Raw genomic sequence first — 16,755 nt, 5'->3', positions numbered from 1 at the left:
TGTTTAGAAAAAGCAGTTTAGTTACAATTATTATCAAGAAATATGAGTAATGAAACGCAAAGACTGATGAGATCGTAGCTCTCAATATACGAGCCATTACTCTAATACAAAAGCATATTCTTCTCGAGATAGTACACGACGTCTTGAAGACGTCTATTTTATGTTCACTTAATGCCTGAACGTCTTACAACATAATTTAGACGTCTTAAAAACATTCAAGAGCGTACATCTTAAACACGTATCGCATATAGCACAAAGACGTCTTAAAAACGTTTTAAAGACGTCCAGCAGAGTCTTAAAAATCTCCAATAGACACCTTTCAGACGTCTGAAATTATAAATTAGTATGTTTTTAGATCGTTTTAAAAGACACTTATAAAACGTCTTATAGACATCCAAATTGCATCTATAAGAGGTTCAGACAAAAAATAGACATCTTTAAGACATTCAAAAGCATAAGTCTTAAGGACACCTAAATAATGTTCATAAGAATTTCAGACAAAAAATAGACATCTTTAAGACACCCAAAAGCATAAGTCTTCAATACCTCCATATAGCGTGCCTTCAAGACATCTTATACATATACGTAAACTTCAAAAGTCTTTAAGTCGTACGTCCTTAAGACTTATGCTTTCAGACGTCTCAAATTACAAATCAGTATGTCTTTAGATCCATAAGAGGTTCAGATAAAAAATAGACATCTTTAAGACATCCAAAAGCATAAGTCTTAAGGACACCCAAATAATGTCCACAAGAATTTCCCACAAAAAATAGACATCTTTAAGACACCCAAAAGCATAAGTCTTCAATACCTCCATATAGCGTGCCTTCAAGACATTTTATATACGTAAACTTCGAAAGTCTTTAAGTCGTACGGTGCCTGATATTTCCAAGGCATCCAAATTATGCCATAAGACGTTCAGTCATAAAATGGACATAAACTAGACGTCTTGAAGACACCGCGCGCTACCTGGGATCATTCTCCAAAGGCGGACTCCAGGTGTTTCCGAGCCAGAGCGACAACCGAGGGTTAACCTGGAGGAATCAATTTGAGCGTCGAAGGAAAGAGTCGTTGTTTCACGGTGGATCGGCGCAGAGGCGGCCTAAGCATCACGGAGAACCAGAGAGATCGAGACGCGGCAGTAAACCTACTAGGCGTAGGTTTTGATGGCAGACAGCGGTGGTGAGTCGGCGGTGGGTCGAGGACGAGGGGCGGCGCGGGGATCAGGTCGGAGGGAAGGTTTGGATACCTTGTCGAGGATAGGCTGCCGGTGCAAGTAGGTTTAATATTTGATACCGCGGGCTGGTCATCCTGCCGAGGCGATAACACAGGCCCCGCGGGAACCTTCCGCCCAACATCCCTCGGAAAACGACTGCCGCCAAACTCGCTAGCCGCCCTGGCCTCCCTTCCTCGCCCATCGTATACATTCCATCTCGTGTACCGTTGCCCTGTCCTTTCTGTTTTCCCTCTGCTGGCCCGTCTAGTCGCGCAACCACATCGCCGCTACTTTTCCTGTTGCCCTTTCCTCCATCTCTGCCAAATGAATGGCTGCCCGTGCCCTCTTGGCCTGATAAACAAATTTTACTTGGATCGTTTCGGTAAGTTTGTTACAGCGCTTTGCAGTGTCACTGGTGGATGACTTCAAATGGGTGTTCTCGGCTATGAGGGAAGGCTGTAGCTGCGGTAGAACCTCGATTGTTCGAGATGCTTCAGTTTCTGATGGGGAGAGCAATTTTAAACTCTTCGTGATTAGTGGAGCATATATGTAGATGCGTGACATGTACTATGTTCAGTTTATTCTTTTTTGTTGTTGGATCTAGTGTAATGTTAAAAGGCTAGTTAACAGAGGAAGGTGAGAATAGGAGATGCTGTCAAAATGGTTCAGTTATGAAAGGGTTAATAAGATACAGAAGAAGTTCGGTTATACGAAATACCATGAGATTTAATTCTGAAGCGTTCTTTTGATAGCTAACTTTATTTTCTTGGTTAAGCTACTATTACTTCGGTATGTAAATCTTAATCGATGTTCTACTTTACTGTTATTATTATTGCATTAAATATTTGCAACCCTAAGTAACAAATATTTGGAATATTCAAAGTTCAGTCAATCGAGGCTCTACTACAGAAAAATGTGAGATTTAATTTTCTGCTTTTTAGGATAATTTTGAATATTTTGCGACTTACTTTTGTGCGAAATACTAGTAACATATTTTTAGTAAATACTGCTTTCTTTCAGAGTTGGGCAGTATTGCTCTGGTTAGGAAGAAGTTTGTGTCTTATGTGGACAGGAGTTGTATAACTGAATCTGTGAGTTGAAGAGTAGGATAAGTTCAAAATTAGCAATTTTTAAGGAATCTCAAAGCTATATGAGCTCTTCATTTGCCAAATCGATTATCTCTGCAAAACAAAAATATTAATATAATATTTATTTCACATATAAAAAGTTGAAGCATCGACGAACTGTTTTGGAACTAAAATTTTGCAAGATTCAAAAAGTGGAGTTAGTCACTTTGGCCTGTGACCGACTGATATCTGGAGCCCAGAGATAAAGTGTACTAAGTCACAGAGAGAATAAGTGGACTTATTACACTGGCTAATAACAATACAGTGACTTTGGGGTCTAAGTATGTAAAATGCACTGAATTACAAAATGGGTTCAGATATCTCAAAATGTGGATTTTTGACTTATACTGTTCTTCAGCTTCCCGATTCAAATAAGGATGAGCGATTTTTCGAGTTTCAAGCAAAGTATTTTCCAAATTAACTATATTTTATTGCATATCAAAAGATTAAAAATCGTTGCTGAAGAAATAATAAAGAAAAAATAATAATAATTTGAAGTAAAAAAGTAGCTGCATATGCAGAATTTGTAATACATTTAGGATCTACCTAAACTTAGAACGAGAGACACAGACCTAGAAGTAACTACTGTCAATGCAGATCATTCTGTAAGATTAGATTAATTATTGTCGAAATGCAAATTCTTGAAATAAGGGATCGCGACAGATTGATAAAGATAGAAGTACATGTTTTGTCTTTTTTATATTTGCAGGTTTACCTCGCATTGTCCTGTCGAGAAATGTCTATTGTAGGTAAGCCATGGGTAAGTTGAGATAAAAAAGAAATGGGAAAATCAGCTTTTGTGTTGGTCAGTTGGATTGGAATTCAGGAGTCAAGAACAGCGTGAAACGGCTTTATTCGTTTATTGGATCGACGAAAGTCTCGGAGCCTTGTGAGAGTAACAGAGGGGATCTGGGTTACGAAGGGTCCATGACACCTTAAAAATTCATTATGAAATAGCTCACACAAATCTGCACTTACTACGAGGACACGGACGATCAGATAGCAGTGTAGCTGTGGTCCTCGAAATGTTCCGAATTGCTATGAAACTTCAAATATGCTTCCATATAATATAATCGTCGTTCGTTTTTAATAATGTAGTTATTTGTATGATACACGATCTGAATTAGTCTTAACGAATTATTGAGATATTAGAGTTTAAAATTATTCTGCATGGAATTGAAAAGTGTGAAAAAATTATTCAATTTGTCAAAAATATTGCGAGTTCCTAATCGAAATAGAATAAAAAGTGTTTAAAGATAAATTCATACTTGATTTCCATCTGGAAATTTATTTACATGGTACTGTTATTTGGAAGAATGTTTAAAATAATGATAATAAAAGAAATTTTTTATCCCGACATGACAGATAAAATACTATTTAAAAAAGCTTTTACATGGTACACAAAACTCTATTTTTAAATAGCGATTACTTGACTCGATACAGGTTAACCACAGTCGAACAGTAACACGAGTGAATCGATTATTTCTTCAAATAAAGTACAGACTTTTTTTTTCAGGTAAACCTGAACGAGGATGAAACAACACAGATTTTAACTGAAATATCTAGCTTTTAGCTTTTTCTAAATAGTGGTTTAGTGAGTTGGGAAATAAAATTGGCGAAAATTGTCTGAAAGCAAGTTTAATCATAAGTGTTTTTGCAGTATTTTTATGAGTAAGAATACTTTTAATACGAAATCGAAGATTATTAGGAAACATACATGTAGTTTATTCAACTAAATAATTTGGTATAGAAATTATTTCGAGAGAATGTGAACAAGTTTTTAGGAATTATATTTTGTATTTACTTTGCAAGAAGAATGACAGCATTTTTGTCATTTCTGGCTGCACAACTAAGGATATTTATGTCCAAAAAATACAAAGAGTCAACTAAAAATGAAACAGATGAGGAGACAATTCTCACTGAATATACATATAATCTTCAGAAAATCATTAACCTCTAATTTTGAAATAATAAAACACACTTAATGCCACAAAGCATTAGATCAAGACGTTATCATTGACTTAAACTACTGAAATGTAATATAAACAAAATTGCCACTGAACCTCTAATTTCCAAAAGATTATCAATTTCTAATTGTGAAATAATAAAACATACTTAATATCACAAAGTAGCTCTGGACACAATCATTGACTTAAACTACTGAAACCACCATATAACCAAAATTACCACTGAACGCCCAATTACCAAGAAAATGATCAACTCCCAATCTCGAAATAATAAAACATACTTAATACTACAAATATTAAAACTGCACATTATCATTGATTTAAACCTAACCTACTGATCTCTGATATACTCCGTGCTACCCACACCAAAGCTAACACCTCGTCCGTCTAACAACATCCCATTCCACTAAGACAGGTTACAGTAGAAAAGCCCGCAGAAGACCTCACTTGAAAGTGGAAGAGGCATTAAAACTAAAATCTGCGAGAACCTCAAGAAGCAAAAACGCCACAGATACGTCCAGTAACGTTTCCAATTCGCGGTTGCATCGAAGGTGGACAACGAGCGGCAGCCCAGCGGCCTTGGTGTTAAACCGAAGGACGACTGGGAGCGGGCAGTTTACGACGTAACTACTCATCCAAGAGCAGTAACGGCGACAGCGGAGCAAGAGATTTCGCGGTGGTCGAACAAAAGCACGACGTGGGAGAAGAAAAGTAGGCAGAAGACACGAGGAGTCTTCGACGAGACAAGGTTGCGCGGGGCAAGGTTCGCTGCAAGCGGGGGCGGCTCGACGAACGCCTGGAAGGGCGTGTAAGGTTGGTGGGGTTTGGGAGAAAGAGAACGAGGGGAGCAGCGGCAGGATGAAAAAAGGATAGGACGAGGGTAGGACAGAAGGAGGGTAGAACGCAGGAAGGATGGACAAACGGGTGGCTCGCGGTTAGCGACACCCATACCAAGCGCGAAGGCAAGGGCAAAGATGGCCGACGTGGATCACATTAGGAGCGCACGCGTGACCGTGTCAGACTCCGCCTATGCACGCCGTGCCCCTCTGTTCCGGTTGCCACCGGTTCACCCCGCGGCGAACAACCCCTGCCGTTGTGAGCACGCGCCGCTCGGCGAACACCCCTGGATCGCTGCCACCCCCTGTCCCGATGCTTCTCTCGTCTTCGCTCACTCCCGCCATCCCCCGTGGAAGAGTTCATCCGCGGAGCACTCTCTGGCGGCCAGTCAGCGCCAAAAAGTGCAAAGCCTCAGGACAACAACCGCGCGGTCTACGTGGTTAATTCCGATATTCACGAACGTGGACAGTTTTTAAGGAACCTGTAGCAACGTTATCGGTGTCCGTACGATTGACCCACAGCAGGGCTTAACCGAGTTCAGTTCCTCCTCGTGTAGCATCGTACGTCCTGTCGGTGGACTGAAGGCCAGCTGGCTTCGAGAGGAAGTTCGAACAAACGTGAATACGTTTCCCTCCGCGTCTACGTCCTATTTGTGAAGTGCAAGACTGTTGGATTTCCCTGGGACCGATCGTCGCCGCGATGGCTAGGACATAGGCGATCGTTCGGAACTGTGCGGACCAAGCCGTCGCGCGCGATCGCGTGCAAGATGCGAGAGCTCCTCGGCCGATCGCAGTAGAAGCGGCGGATTGATCGTCCCGAGGGCGATGAGGATGAGTGGTGGCTCGTAAAAGGGGAAGTGTGAGAGTACCTCCGTCGCGGGAAGCCAGGCTCTTTATGGTGATACGTGACGCTGATGCGTTTGCATCCAATTCGGGGCGATTTGGTGAAAGTGAAGGTGGATGTACATTCGAAAGGTGGGGAACCATTGAGATTTCTTCTCGCACAGATGCGCACCGTGAATATTGACGTGAAGAAGCGCGGCTGCCGCTGCTGGTGTCGTCACGTTTAAAGGTGCCGATTTCTGACTGGTTTAAGTCTAAGCCCGAGAGCTTAGACTTAGCTGGCTGCAAGATGATGTACTCGCCGGACAAGATGATGGGGAGCAAGGGGCTCCACGGGGCGCCCATCACTGCCCCTGGATGCTTCCCTTCGGGAAGGTACTCGCCGCCGCCTTATCGCGCCGCTCCGGACCCTATGCCGCCCCCGCCGCGACGCTGCATGCCGAATCCTACCGTAAGTAATCGTCATCTTATCGGCTTATCCAGAGCTGGGGAATACTTGGGCAATTCTGTATCTGAGAGTCAGAGTAACCCAAGTCTATTTTCTTTAAAATTAAGCCTTTTACAGGACCTTACTGCTTTCCCTTCGTTTTATTAGAGTAACAGGAATTTAGTTTAATTATGTTATAAGTGAAGGAAATTTAATAGTTTGCTTTTTGACTCTCTTGAAAAATAAGAGAAAAGGACTTGGGTCACTTTGGACCTCTGATATAAAATCGAAATATTTCACTTAATAAATATTATTTCGCTAGACTGTTTCTAATAGCATCTGTATAAGCGTATATCTAAGTACGTAGGTGGAGTGGCAGTTGAAATATTTCTATATTCTGCATATATGATATGTAACTGTTTTTACTTAGCTACAGAGCTAAGGAATATTTGAGGTTGATTAGTAGAGATAGTGACAACTGAAATATTTCACCTAATAAATACCATCTACGTTTATGTCATTTATACTTCTCATTCAGTTTCGTTGTTTCTTACACATGATATCTTTTTATTCTGCTGCGTTCATTTTTTTTCATTCCTCCTTATTTTTCTTCATATCGCTATCGTTACTATTTCAGTAATTAATAAAACACACCATTTCAAAACTATTTCAAATAGGTTACTAATGAAATAGTATTTCCATGTATAACAAATGAAGTAATTATTTCAAATACTATTTCTGTGAGTGTTGTATTGAAATAACTGTTTGAAGTATTGTTTATTTCATCGATCACAATTGTCTCAAAGAAATATTTTATTTATAATATCACGTATCGTTTGATGAAATAGAAATATGTATGGCAATTTTCTATTTCAAATAGCTATTTTCCCCAGCTCTGATCTTTTCCTTGTGGCCAACGCAGGATCACATTGAGACCTTGGTTAACTCTAACGCTATTTATTTCAATTTTCGAATGATTTTTGAAAAGTGTCAATTTGAGACAAAAAGAAGGATTTAAGAAAAAGACTTCTACCCCACGCGTAATATTTGCATTCAAAACTCTGACACTATTGTTGCTTTGTCATTGTGATACCATGTAATTTCAGTACTGTCCAACTATGAAAAAAAGCAGTATGTAATACAAATATTTTATTCCTACTTTGCATTAAATCAAGACACAACATGTTCAAATATATCCAAAAATGCAAAATTTCAATTTTACATTTTTCTGTAATTACTGCCTTTTTCTATAGTTTAGGAGAGTAATGGTTAAGTTTATTTTATTTTAAGCTTTTAAATATAAAGCTTGCACAGATATTTGCAGCTTTTGGATGGGGTAGAAATCTATCTCACAAAGCCACTTACACACGTAAGTCTAAATAGTGAAGGTACTTAAGAGTTAGGGTAGTTTTTAGCCAACTATGTTGGCCAAATGGGAGTTCGTTACTGAATACAAAAATGGTACAAAAATGGTACTATGCTTGGATCTTGTACATACATATGATGCAATAAATATGACAATTTTGAAACTATAATTTTTTCTAATAACTATGGGCCTGTATTGCAGCTTTTTCCAGAGCCTAGTTTTCTGTTCAGTCTGACCCTGAACGGGGATGACCCTTTTCTACTGAATCCATCAAGATTTGATGCCTTGTTCCACGATGGAAGGCCTAAACATTCTCGTATCTATTAGGGTACTTGATTTATAGCATTTAGTATTACACATAAGTTCTTCTGTAACTTATCATAGAAATTTCTCAGAAGCCATTTCATATTTTGATCAGAGATTGTATTTATAAAGCTAGCTGCACCTAAGGTGTGGGCATAATTTTATGAAACATATAATTAGAAAGAAATATAATGTAAATGTAAACTAATCACCAAACAGATGAATAAAAATTTCGAGTGAATGATGTGCTAATGAAATTCATTGAATTATACTGGGAATATAAATGTTTCTGAAGAACTTTGTACATCAATATCACAACAATGGGAAGAAGTAAGAAATTTAGTAGCCCAGAAAGAACCATACATTATACATGAACAGGATGGTAGGCTGGAGAAGTGTTTCGATACATTTGAAATATAAGGTGACGATAAAAAAGACATCGAAAGTTTGGGTCATACATTTTCATTGGACACAAGTTTCCTTTGTCACATATGTTACACATACCGTGTATCCATCGTTTATCTTGCATACCTTCTACCAACACTTGCATCCTTCAATTTTTTCGTTATTTTTCTAAGATGTGAGTTAAACTTACATAATGTTAAAATACTGTGAAACAAAAAATTTCAAATAATTGAAAATGATTAAATATATCAGAAAAGTCTGAGAACTCTTAGCCTATAAATATAGAATAATTCCTTACTTTAAAAATCTTCAAAAATCGATGCCTACAAGTGGGAATACCTTCTTAAGCGAAAATAAACAATAAAGCATGATAACACCAAATTTATAATTCCATAAAACGTATGGATAAGTCACTTTCTATACCTTTTTACCAAATATTTCAGAGTTATATTCTAAATTTTAAGCTTAGTAAAGAAATACATGCAACATTGTAGCATGTACAGGCTAATTCACCAGAATTTAGCACCCAAAATACTTGAAACTACATTAAAAATCATTTAAAGAATATCTCAGTGGTTATCTGCCTTTGAACCCATACACCCTAACAGCTTTTTACTCAACGTTTAATGCTCTCTCTATTTACAGGGTCGAATTTCACACATTACAATTGAAAAACTCAAAGAGACCTTCATATATCGACAAAAAAGCAAAATAGCAAGAAACCAATCATAAAGTTATAAACCTAACCCAGACCTCCACACATCGATAAAAAAGCAAAATAGCAAAAATCTAATCACAAAATAATGTATCCCTATTCACACCTTACAACTTTTACCTGAAACATTTTTCCACACAACAAACAGTTTCCAAGTAACTTGAATAACGGATCTCAGCGAATCCTGTACACGTCCAGGGTAAAAGAGTGAAGCGAGCAGTCGAACAGTAGAAAATCCTTCAAAGAATGGACACCGCAGTGGAAGCATCGTTCTCACCCAAGTTCCATGCACTCAGCACTCTAGAAAATCATCGAGATTCGAGGGGGAAACGATTACCCTCGATCGCTCGGTCATCCGTGTCGTCGGCGATGCTCGTCCAATGACGTAACCGAGAAAGTACAGCGAAGTAGTAGACATCTAAACAGAATCAATCGAAACTCAGTCTGGCTGGGAGTCCTACATACATCCCCTGCCCTGACAGCTCCCCGCGCGCCCCTCAACGTATCTTCCCGCAGCCACCGATCCCTCTGCAGACTGGTCCCGCGTCCCTCCGCAGAGCTTGAAACCATGGCACACGTCGAACCAACCTCACCCACCCCTACCCCCAATCCCGCGATCTCTTTCCTCTGCTATGTCGCGGACTCCACGGTCTTTAGTTTATTCATGTGACGTAATAGGATAAAAACCGTCGCTACGAGCTGAGTGCCTAGATGAGATTACAGCCGTACTGTTACGCCCGGTAACGCGAATCCGACGTAATCGCTTCTTCCTGCGATTTTTCGGCTATCTTTCACCGTCATCCTCGCAACAACCGTCGGGACGTTTTTTCAGAGGCGAAACTCTTCGTCTTCTCTTTTGTTCCGATCGATCCTGTGTCGATCCTGTGTGCGTCTCGTCTTGGGTAGCATGGATGAAACGATTTTACCGCTGTTTTGGTTCGTGGGTCAAGTTTGTGGAGAGATAGTGTTTCCTTGTTTTATATACTGTGCCCTAGAAATGGTGGAATAAAGGATTATGTGGAAGTTTATGTGGAAAAATAAGTCGAAAATTTGTTAAATAAGTTTGTCGATATCGTGATTCGTTTTTGAGAATATTGAGTTTGTATTGTGATGAGTGTTAGTGGAAGTATATTTTAGTTTTGGGTTCTTAAAGGGTACGTAAGATAAAGCGAACATTCAGGGTCTGACTATTGGCTTTTTCTACTGTAAGTAGAAATATTCCTCTCAAATGTCTAACACTGTTTTTCGGTACTCTCGTCCTCGACTAAAATTGAAAATCAATTCTCTAGAAAACGAAGTATATAATATTAAGAAATTATATTTTATATTTTCCTCTTATTTTTTCATATAGAATCACAACTTTGGTTCTTCTTTCAGCAGTTCTGGAACACCCTGTATTTTTTTGATGTGATGACTAGAAATATTAAATCGCTGGGTGATTCGCCAAGCTGAGCATCTACTTTAGTGCCGATAGTATCGTTCCAAATGACTTTATGTCAGGTGTCGCTAGTAGAAGACGTCCTGCTGAACGTTTCTTTCATCATCTTCACTTCTACTTCAGTACAATCATCCTCGACTAATATTCAAAGTCAATTTTCTCGAAAACAAAGCATGATATTGAAAACCTGTATTCTATATGTTTTCGACTTATTTTCTTATAGTATCATCACCAAATTGCTAGGTTGAATATTGATTTCTCACAGTTGTTCCATTTTACCAAGTGTACTAGAAAATAATTTGAAAATCCATTTCTAGCTAATGAAACGTGGCAGCATTTAAGTTAATATTCACTCGAAATAACTGAAACGGTGAACGAATTCTGCTGTTGCCAATCGAAGAGAAATTATTTTAAGAGGTTGAATATTTTTTGGGAAGAGTCGTTATTGCAGCATGGAAAAATGTGCGGAATCGTGTGTCTTCAAGACCAAATTGGACGTTGCAGGGAAAAAGTAGCATTGATAAGTGTAACGACTCTTGAGGGACACAGCGGCGGCGATTATCGATTGCTCAGCTACATTCACCGCGTCATAAGCTATTAACGGTTAAAAGTGAACGTTACTTTTCCGATAAAACGACGAAAATTGTGAAACAGTGTCTTCAGAGATCCAAGAGAATTTGATTTAGAATATTCTTGGCATAACATACTAATTACATTGAGAATTAGATGAAAATTGCTTCCTGTTTGCATACTGTACTACCATTATGAAAGGTAAATTTACTATAAAAGGAAACAAGGGATGGAATTTATTTAATGCCATAGAGTCACATAGGATATCTCAAATAAGTCATTAGAAGCTATTATATCCAATTTATTTAAAAGCAGAGATCAAATTTCAATTTTTCAATATTTTGTATTGAAAATTGAACTCGAGGATCTCAATAATATAAAGAATATATCTTCCCTGAATCTTAGGATGTAAAGAGAAGAGAGATGTCCAAGCGAATTGTAAGCGACAAATGCTACAAGCAAATGTCAATAAAGAGAACCGAGTCGAACTCAGTAGAACCTGCTTTGTTAATAATTGGAGTTTAAACAGTGTCCCTTCTATGTTGATAACAATCCATCCTACCCAGCCATGCAGCTGGTGGCCCGATTTCTCGAATTTTCGTGGAATTCAATATTTGAATAAGTCGTGCATTTCTACCTGTACCAGCAGGACGTCTTTGCAACCGCGTATGCCAACTGACGTCAGTTTATACCGTTTCTACAGTGTACATACTGCATATCTGCCAGGTTCGTGCAATCTTCCTCGGTTTTAAGAATTTTTCGGAACTTTTCTTTTACGGAGGATATATGCAGTCAGTTCCCATCGTTTCTGCAGTTACGATCTGGACGAACTGCTTCGCGCGAGATCGTTGCACACCTGCCATGTGTCAGATTTGTAAGCTCTGAATATAGAACGCGATTGAATTTTTATTTAGGAAGGAACACGAGTCGAAATCGACGATAAACCAATGATAAATTGTCGAATAAACTGACGACTGAATTTCATCGAAAGGGACGAATAATCAGGGTCGAATTAAAGTTTTCTGAGCCCTGGGAGTGGACAAAAGGGGAAAGGGGGTCTGTTTGATATACTGAAACGTTTTCTACTTTTTGAGAGGATTTTATAAAGGATAAATATTTTCGATTCTTGGTCCAAAGTAAACTTCAAAGCTGCACGGTAAATATGATGTTTGAAAAGGAACACTGATAAATTGAAAATCATTTCTTTTTTAAGTATTTGCAGAAATTTATTTTAATATTTGAAACAGTGAGGCCCCTTGAGGGGTGAAGCCTTTTCTTTAATCTATACTTGTGGAGAATACAGGGTGTAACAAATATAGTCTTCGACAAATTGGTGCACAAATTGTTCTATGACATCATGTCCGATTTGCCTTCATTTGGCAGTAATAATGACTTAAATTTAACGTATCTATATTATAATCTAACAATCAGAGAATTTTATAATTTTGCACATATATTGGGAGGCAGAAATGGAGCAAATATGTTTTAATATATTTTGTTGTATCCTTGGATCTTTAAAGCTTTATACAAATTAAATTGTAAGAGATACAACAAAATGTAGATAGAACGTTTACTTGATTTCTATACAAGAATATAGATTCTTGTTCCATACAATTGTTTGTAAACTTACAATCTATGCTTCTTACAAGAAACATAGAGATAACTATATACATAAAATAAAATAACTAAAAATTAAAGTCACTCTTACATCCAACATAGTAACATACATAAGTCTCTCTGATAACTATAGCTTTTTATAAACTATACAAAATAAAATATAATATATACTAAAAACTTACAACAAAATGTATTAAGATTTACTTGCTGTATTTCTTCCCCTCAATATACATTTGCAAAATTACAAAATTCCTCTGACTGTTAATTCAGTACATGGATGTGTTAACTTTAAGGCATTATTATTGCAAAATGAAGTCAAAACGAACGCTATGTCATAGAACATTTTATGCTCCACTTCGAATCTCAGTCTCAAGTTAAACATAGCGAAGACAGTAGAATAAGTTCCAAGTCAAATATAACGAAGTCAGTAGACTACGTTTCAATTCAGAATTCATGTGCAATTCAGAAAATTCCAATTCAGAATTAATAGCTCTGAAATGAAGTCTCAAACTTCGTTATTTTTGGTTTTTATTCTATTTTACCATGTAGAATCACTCTTTAAAGTTTCTGGTATTTATTGTTGAACAACCTGCACATAGTAATGGAGATCGATACCGATACTATTGATAATATTCAAGCAATTTATTTACTAGTGTACTCATCGGGAAGTATCGATAAGTATTGAAACAAAACGTACTTGGTATCAATGTTTGATGTCGATGCTTCTTCATGTGATACCAACGCAATACTGTATCGAATCAAAATTTATTTGATACTACACGAATATACCAATACCTGTTTGATACCCAATGAAATAATTGACATCTGTTAAATGCTACACTCATTTGTTAAATGAAATTAGATATACATACCCATTTAATGTTTCACCGAAATATCATAATACAAGGAATTATGTTTTATTACTTATGCAAAATAAATGTAAATATGATTTGTAGAAAGAATTTATATTGCTGTTACATATGGTTGTGTGCATCATGCTTAATGATCTTTCTTCTTTATTTATAAGTCTATAAACACTTCATTCTTTGTCTCGATATATATAAGTATATATATCTACATATTCATATACACATTCATTAATTTTCAATAATTAATTAATAAAAAAATCTTCTACTCACAACCACACTCCAATATATAAAGAGATCACCTTTGTTATTATCAAGAATTTATTATCAGCCTTTTATAACATGAAAGTATCAAACAGATATCAATATCCTCGAAAGGTATCAATACTTTCGTGAAACTATCAAAGTGGTATCGATACATTTGTGCAAGTATCAATGAGATATCAATTCTTTTTAGTATTCGCCTGTTTGATACCTATATATCAATACTGGATCATTTATGAACTGGTATTGATAGAATCGATATCGATCCCACCACCCCTCAGAATATCGAACGCCACATTTGTTGCACCCTGTACAAAGTAGGTTAAGAATGCGTCGTGCAAGAATGTCGAATAACGACCGAAAGTCAAACAAAAGAATCCCCATTTAATGATTCATTTAACCAGTTAATGGCCACCTTTGCTCTTACCTTCCCTCCAACCGAGTTCCAAGGAAACAGCGTTGGGAATATTTAAGAAGCAGGAAGAATGGGATGCGCCGAGTAGAAGGTGTACAGGGAAATCTGGAGAGTGGCGTATGCGTCAAGTGGATCGCTCGGTATTTTCGTGGAGCGGTAGTAAGGCGATAATTAACGTCAAGACTGTTTGACAGACTGGTCTCGAACCGTATTGGGGTGGCCTGCAGGCCAGCAGCGGGGATGCACGCGTGTATACGTGCATCGACGTTCGTAGGGGGCTGCAGGCTACGAGATTACATAATCGATATCTCGCCTACACCTGTGCCACTCACAACCGCGCACCTGTGTACGGTTGGTAGAAAGGTGGACGCGTTTGAAAAAGGTCATCCGTGGATGCTTATCGTCGGCACATTTACGCATCCTCGGGGGCCTCGCTCAACTGATCATTTTACCTCCCATGCATAACCATAACTCCCTTTCTTCCACAGGCACACGCGATGACCTGTTTTAGACGGGAATGCAGATTCGTTCGTTTCAGCTTGAAATATTTTTAGGAAAGATCAAACCTGATGGGGATTCGAAATAATGCTGAAATGAACTAATCTTGTCTGATTAACTAGTAATAAATGAGGTATAGTAAATGGTGAACACACGGGCATAACTTGTTGATTCGTTTCACTGATTTCGTCGTCCCGAAATAATAGAAAATTAGGTTTCGCAAATAGAATTTTGAATGTGACCTCGTTAAACAAAGTTCGAAATCTCCCGCGTGCTTCGTCCCAGAATTGAAAATTCATGTTGCTTAAAATTTATAATATAGCTGTCTCTATGCGAAGCGGCTTCGATAAATAGAGCACTTCGATTTCAGAGATTGCAGTATGGTATAATTATAGCACGTAGGATAAAATAAGCAATAGGAGCAGCCGATGCAATGCTAAACTATAAACGAAAAAAGTCCCTGTTAATCAGGAATCCTTAAACTTCATTGAATTAATGCCACCTCGTTAGAATACTTTCTTGCAACCATGATATTACTTTTAGCTACGTTTAACACAATTGAAACGTTGTCTGCAAGAAGAGCGTGGGTCCAAAGTCTGGTTATGAGAAAATATTCAGAATTGGAGCAGCCAAGCTATGTTTCAAAATGTTCTATTTTTTGAGTTTGAAAGATGTTTGACTGATACTTGAAGGAAATATTCTTTAAGTCTTAAATGCATTGAGTCGATCCTCGCAAGAGGGGCTTGAGATGACCTCGAGTCCTTATTGTACCAATGCGCTCATTATTTTATAGAATGAATCTTGTAACAAGTTTCGACATTAGACATGACATCACTAATTTGCTACAAGAATATTATAAGCCTAAACGATCATCTATCGACAATCGTCAGTCGAAAAATCGATTACAGATTGAACAATCCTTCTTTTTCTATCTAATGAATAAGAAGATAATCGACATATGAAAGTAATTAATTTTTAGACCGATGAAATTGTTGGTAGATATATGCTTAGGCTAATTCAAAAAATTGTTTCTGATTTTTATGTGATTTTTCACCAACAACCCAGTCAGTATCTTCATTACATTTATTAACCCTTGACTATTAACACGGAATCTGGTAGAGCCTACGTAATATATTTCTATTATAGCTCTTATTTAAATATCAAAGACATTATAACGAAGGTTGGGAATACATGACACACCTCGTTTCCACACTGCAATTAACACCACATTAATTCTAAAAATATTAGATATCAACAAAATTTAATCAAAACATTTCATTTTTAAAATTGAGTGTAATTGAGGGTTAAATAAATTCTGTTTCATGATTATATCAAGAAGTATTTCATGATTCATTAAATATTAAATATCCTGAAAAACGAACCAACGAGGGTCACCAATAAAAATAAAATAAAGTAAAAATAAAGTACTAGCCTAAACTTTCACAAAAATGATGATTTCTGACGTCGCTGTTGCAACAAATGAGCGACATAAATTCCAGCTCCTCACATCGAAGTGGCAACAGCAGTGAGCATGCACTGGGAAAGAAGTAAATTTATGGTCAGCTAGAAATTCCAACGAGAGAAGAATAACGTGATATGTTGCGAACGTGAAAGTCTCTGTCGCGTGGTAGTAGGGTTCCCGAGGCGGAGGAACGTCGGTAAACGGGGTAGTGTCCCTTCGGTGGTGAAAGTACGTGGATAGTGCATCGTCTCACGAACTGCTCGCCTACGTCCGCCACGTACGTGTATCCCACAGCCATAGAACAGCCGCGGACGATCCCACACACGGGACGCTAGGGACACATAACGCTCCCCACTTACATCCAATCACTCCTGATTTATATTTACTACTCGTTTGGCCCCCTTATTTATCGTGCTTGAC

At 37.8% G+C, this 16,755-nt stretch overlaps 1 protein-coding gene across 1 annotated transcript in view; it reads left to right on the top strand.

The window, feature by feature from the left end:
- Positions 1–6,211: 6,211 nt before the first annotated feature.
- Acj6 (abnormal chemosensory protein 6) overlaps positions 6,212–16,755 on the top strand; it is a 47,759-nt gene continuing 37,215 nt past the window's right edge. The window contains exon 1 of the mRNA XM_076386972.1: positions 6,212–6,440. Within this exon, the coding sequence (XP_076243087.1) occupies positions 6,279–6,440 (162 nt within the window). The 5' untranslated portion in view covers positions 6,212–6,278. The remainder of the gene's footprint in view (positions 6,441–16,755) is intronic.

This window comes from Calliopsis andreniformis, chromosome 10, assembly GCF_051401765.1.
Source record: "Calliopsis andreniformis isolate RMS-2024a chromosome 10, iyCalAndr_principal, whole genome shotgun sequence".
Taxonomy (NCBI): Eukaryota; Metazoa; Arthropoda; class Insecta; order Hymenoptera; family Andrenidae; genus Calliopsis; species Calliopsis andreniformis.
Note: the sequence above shows the minus strand (reverse complement) of the source record. Positions and strands in the feature narration are given on the sequence as shown.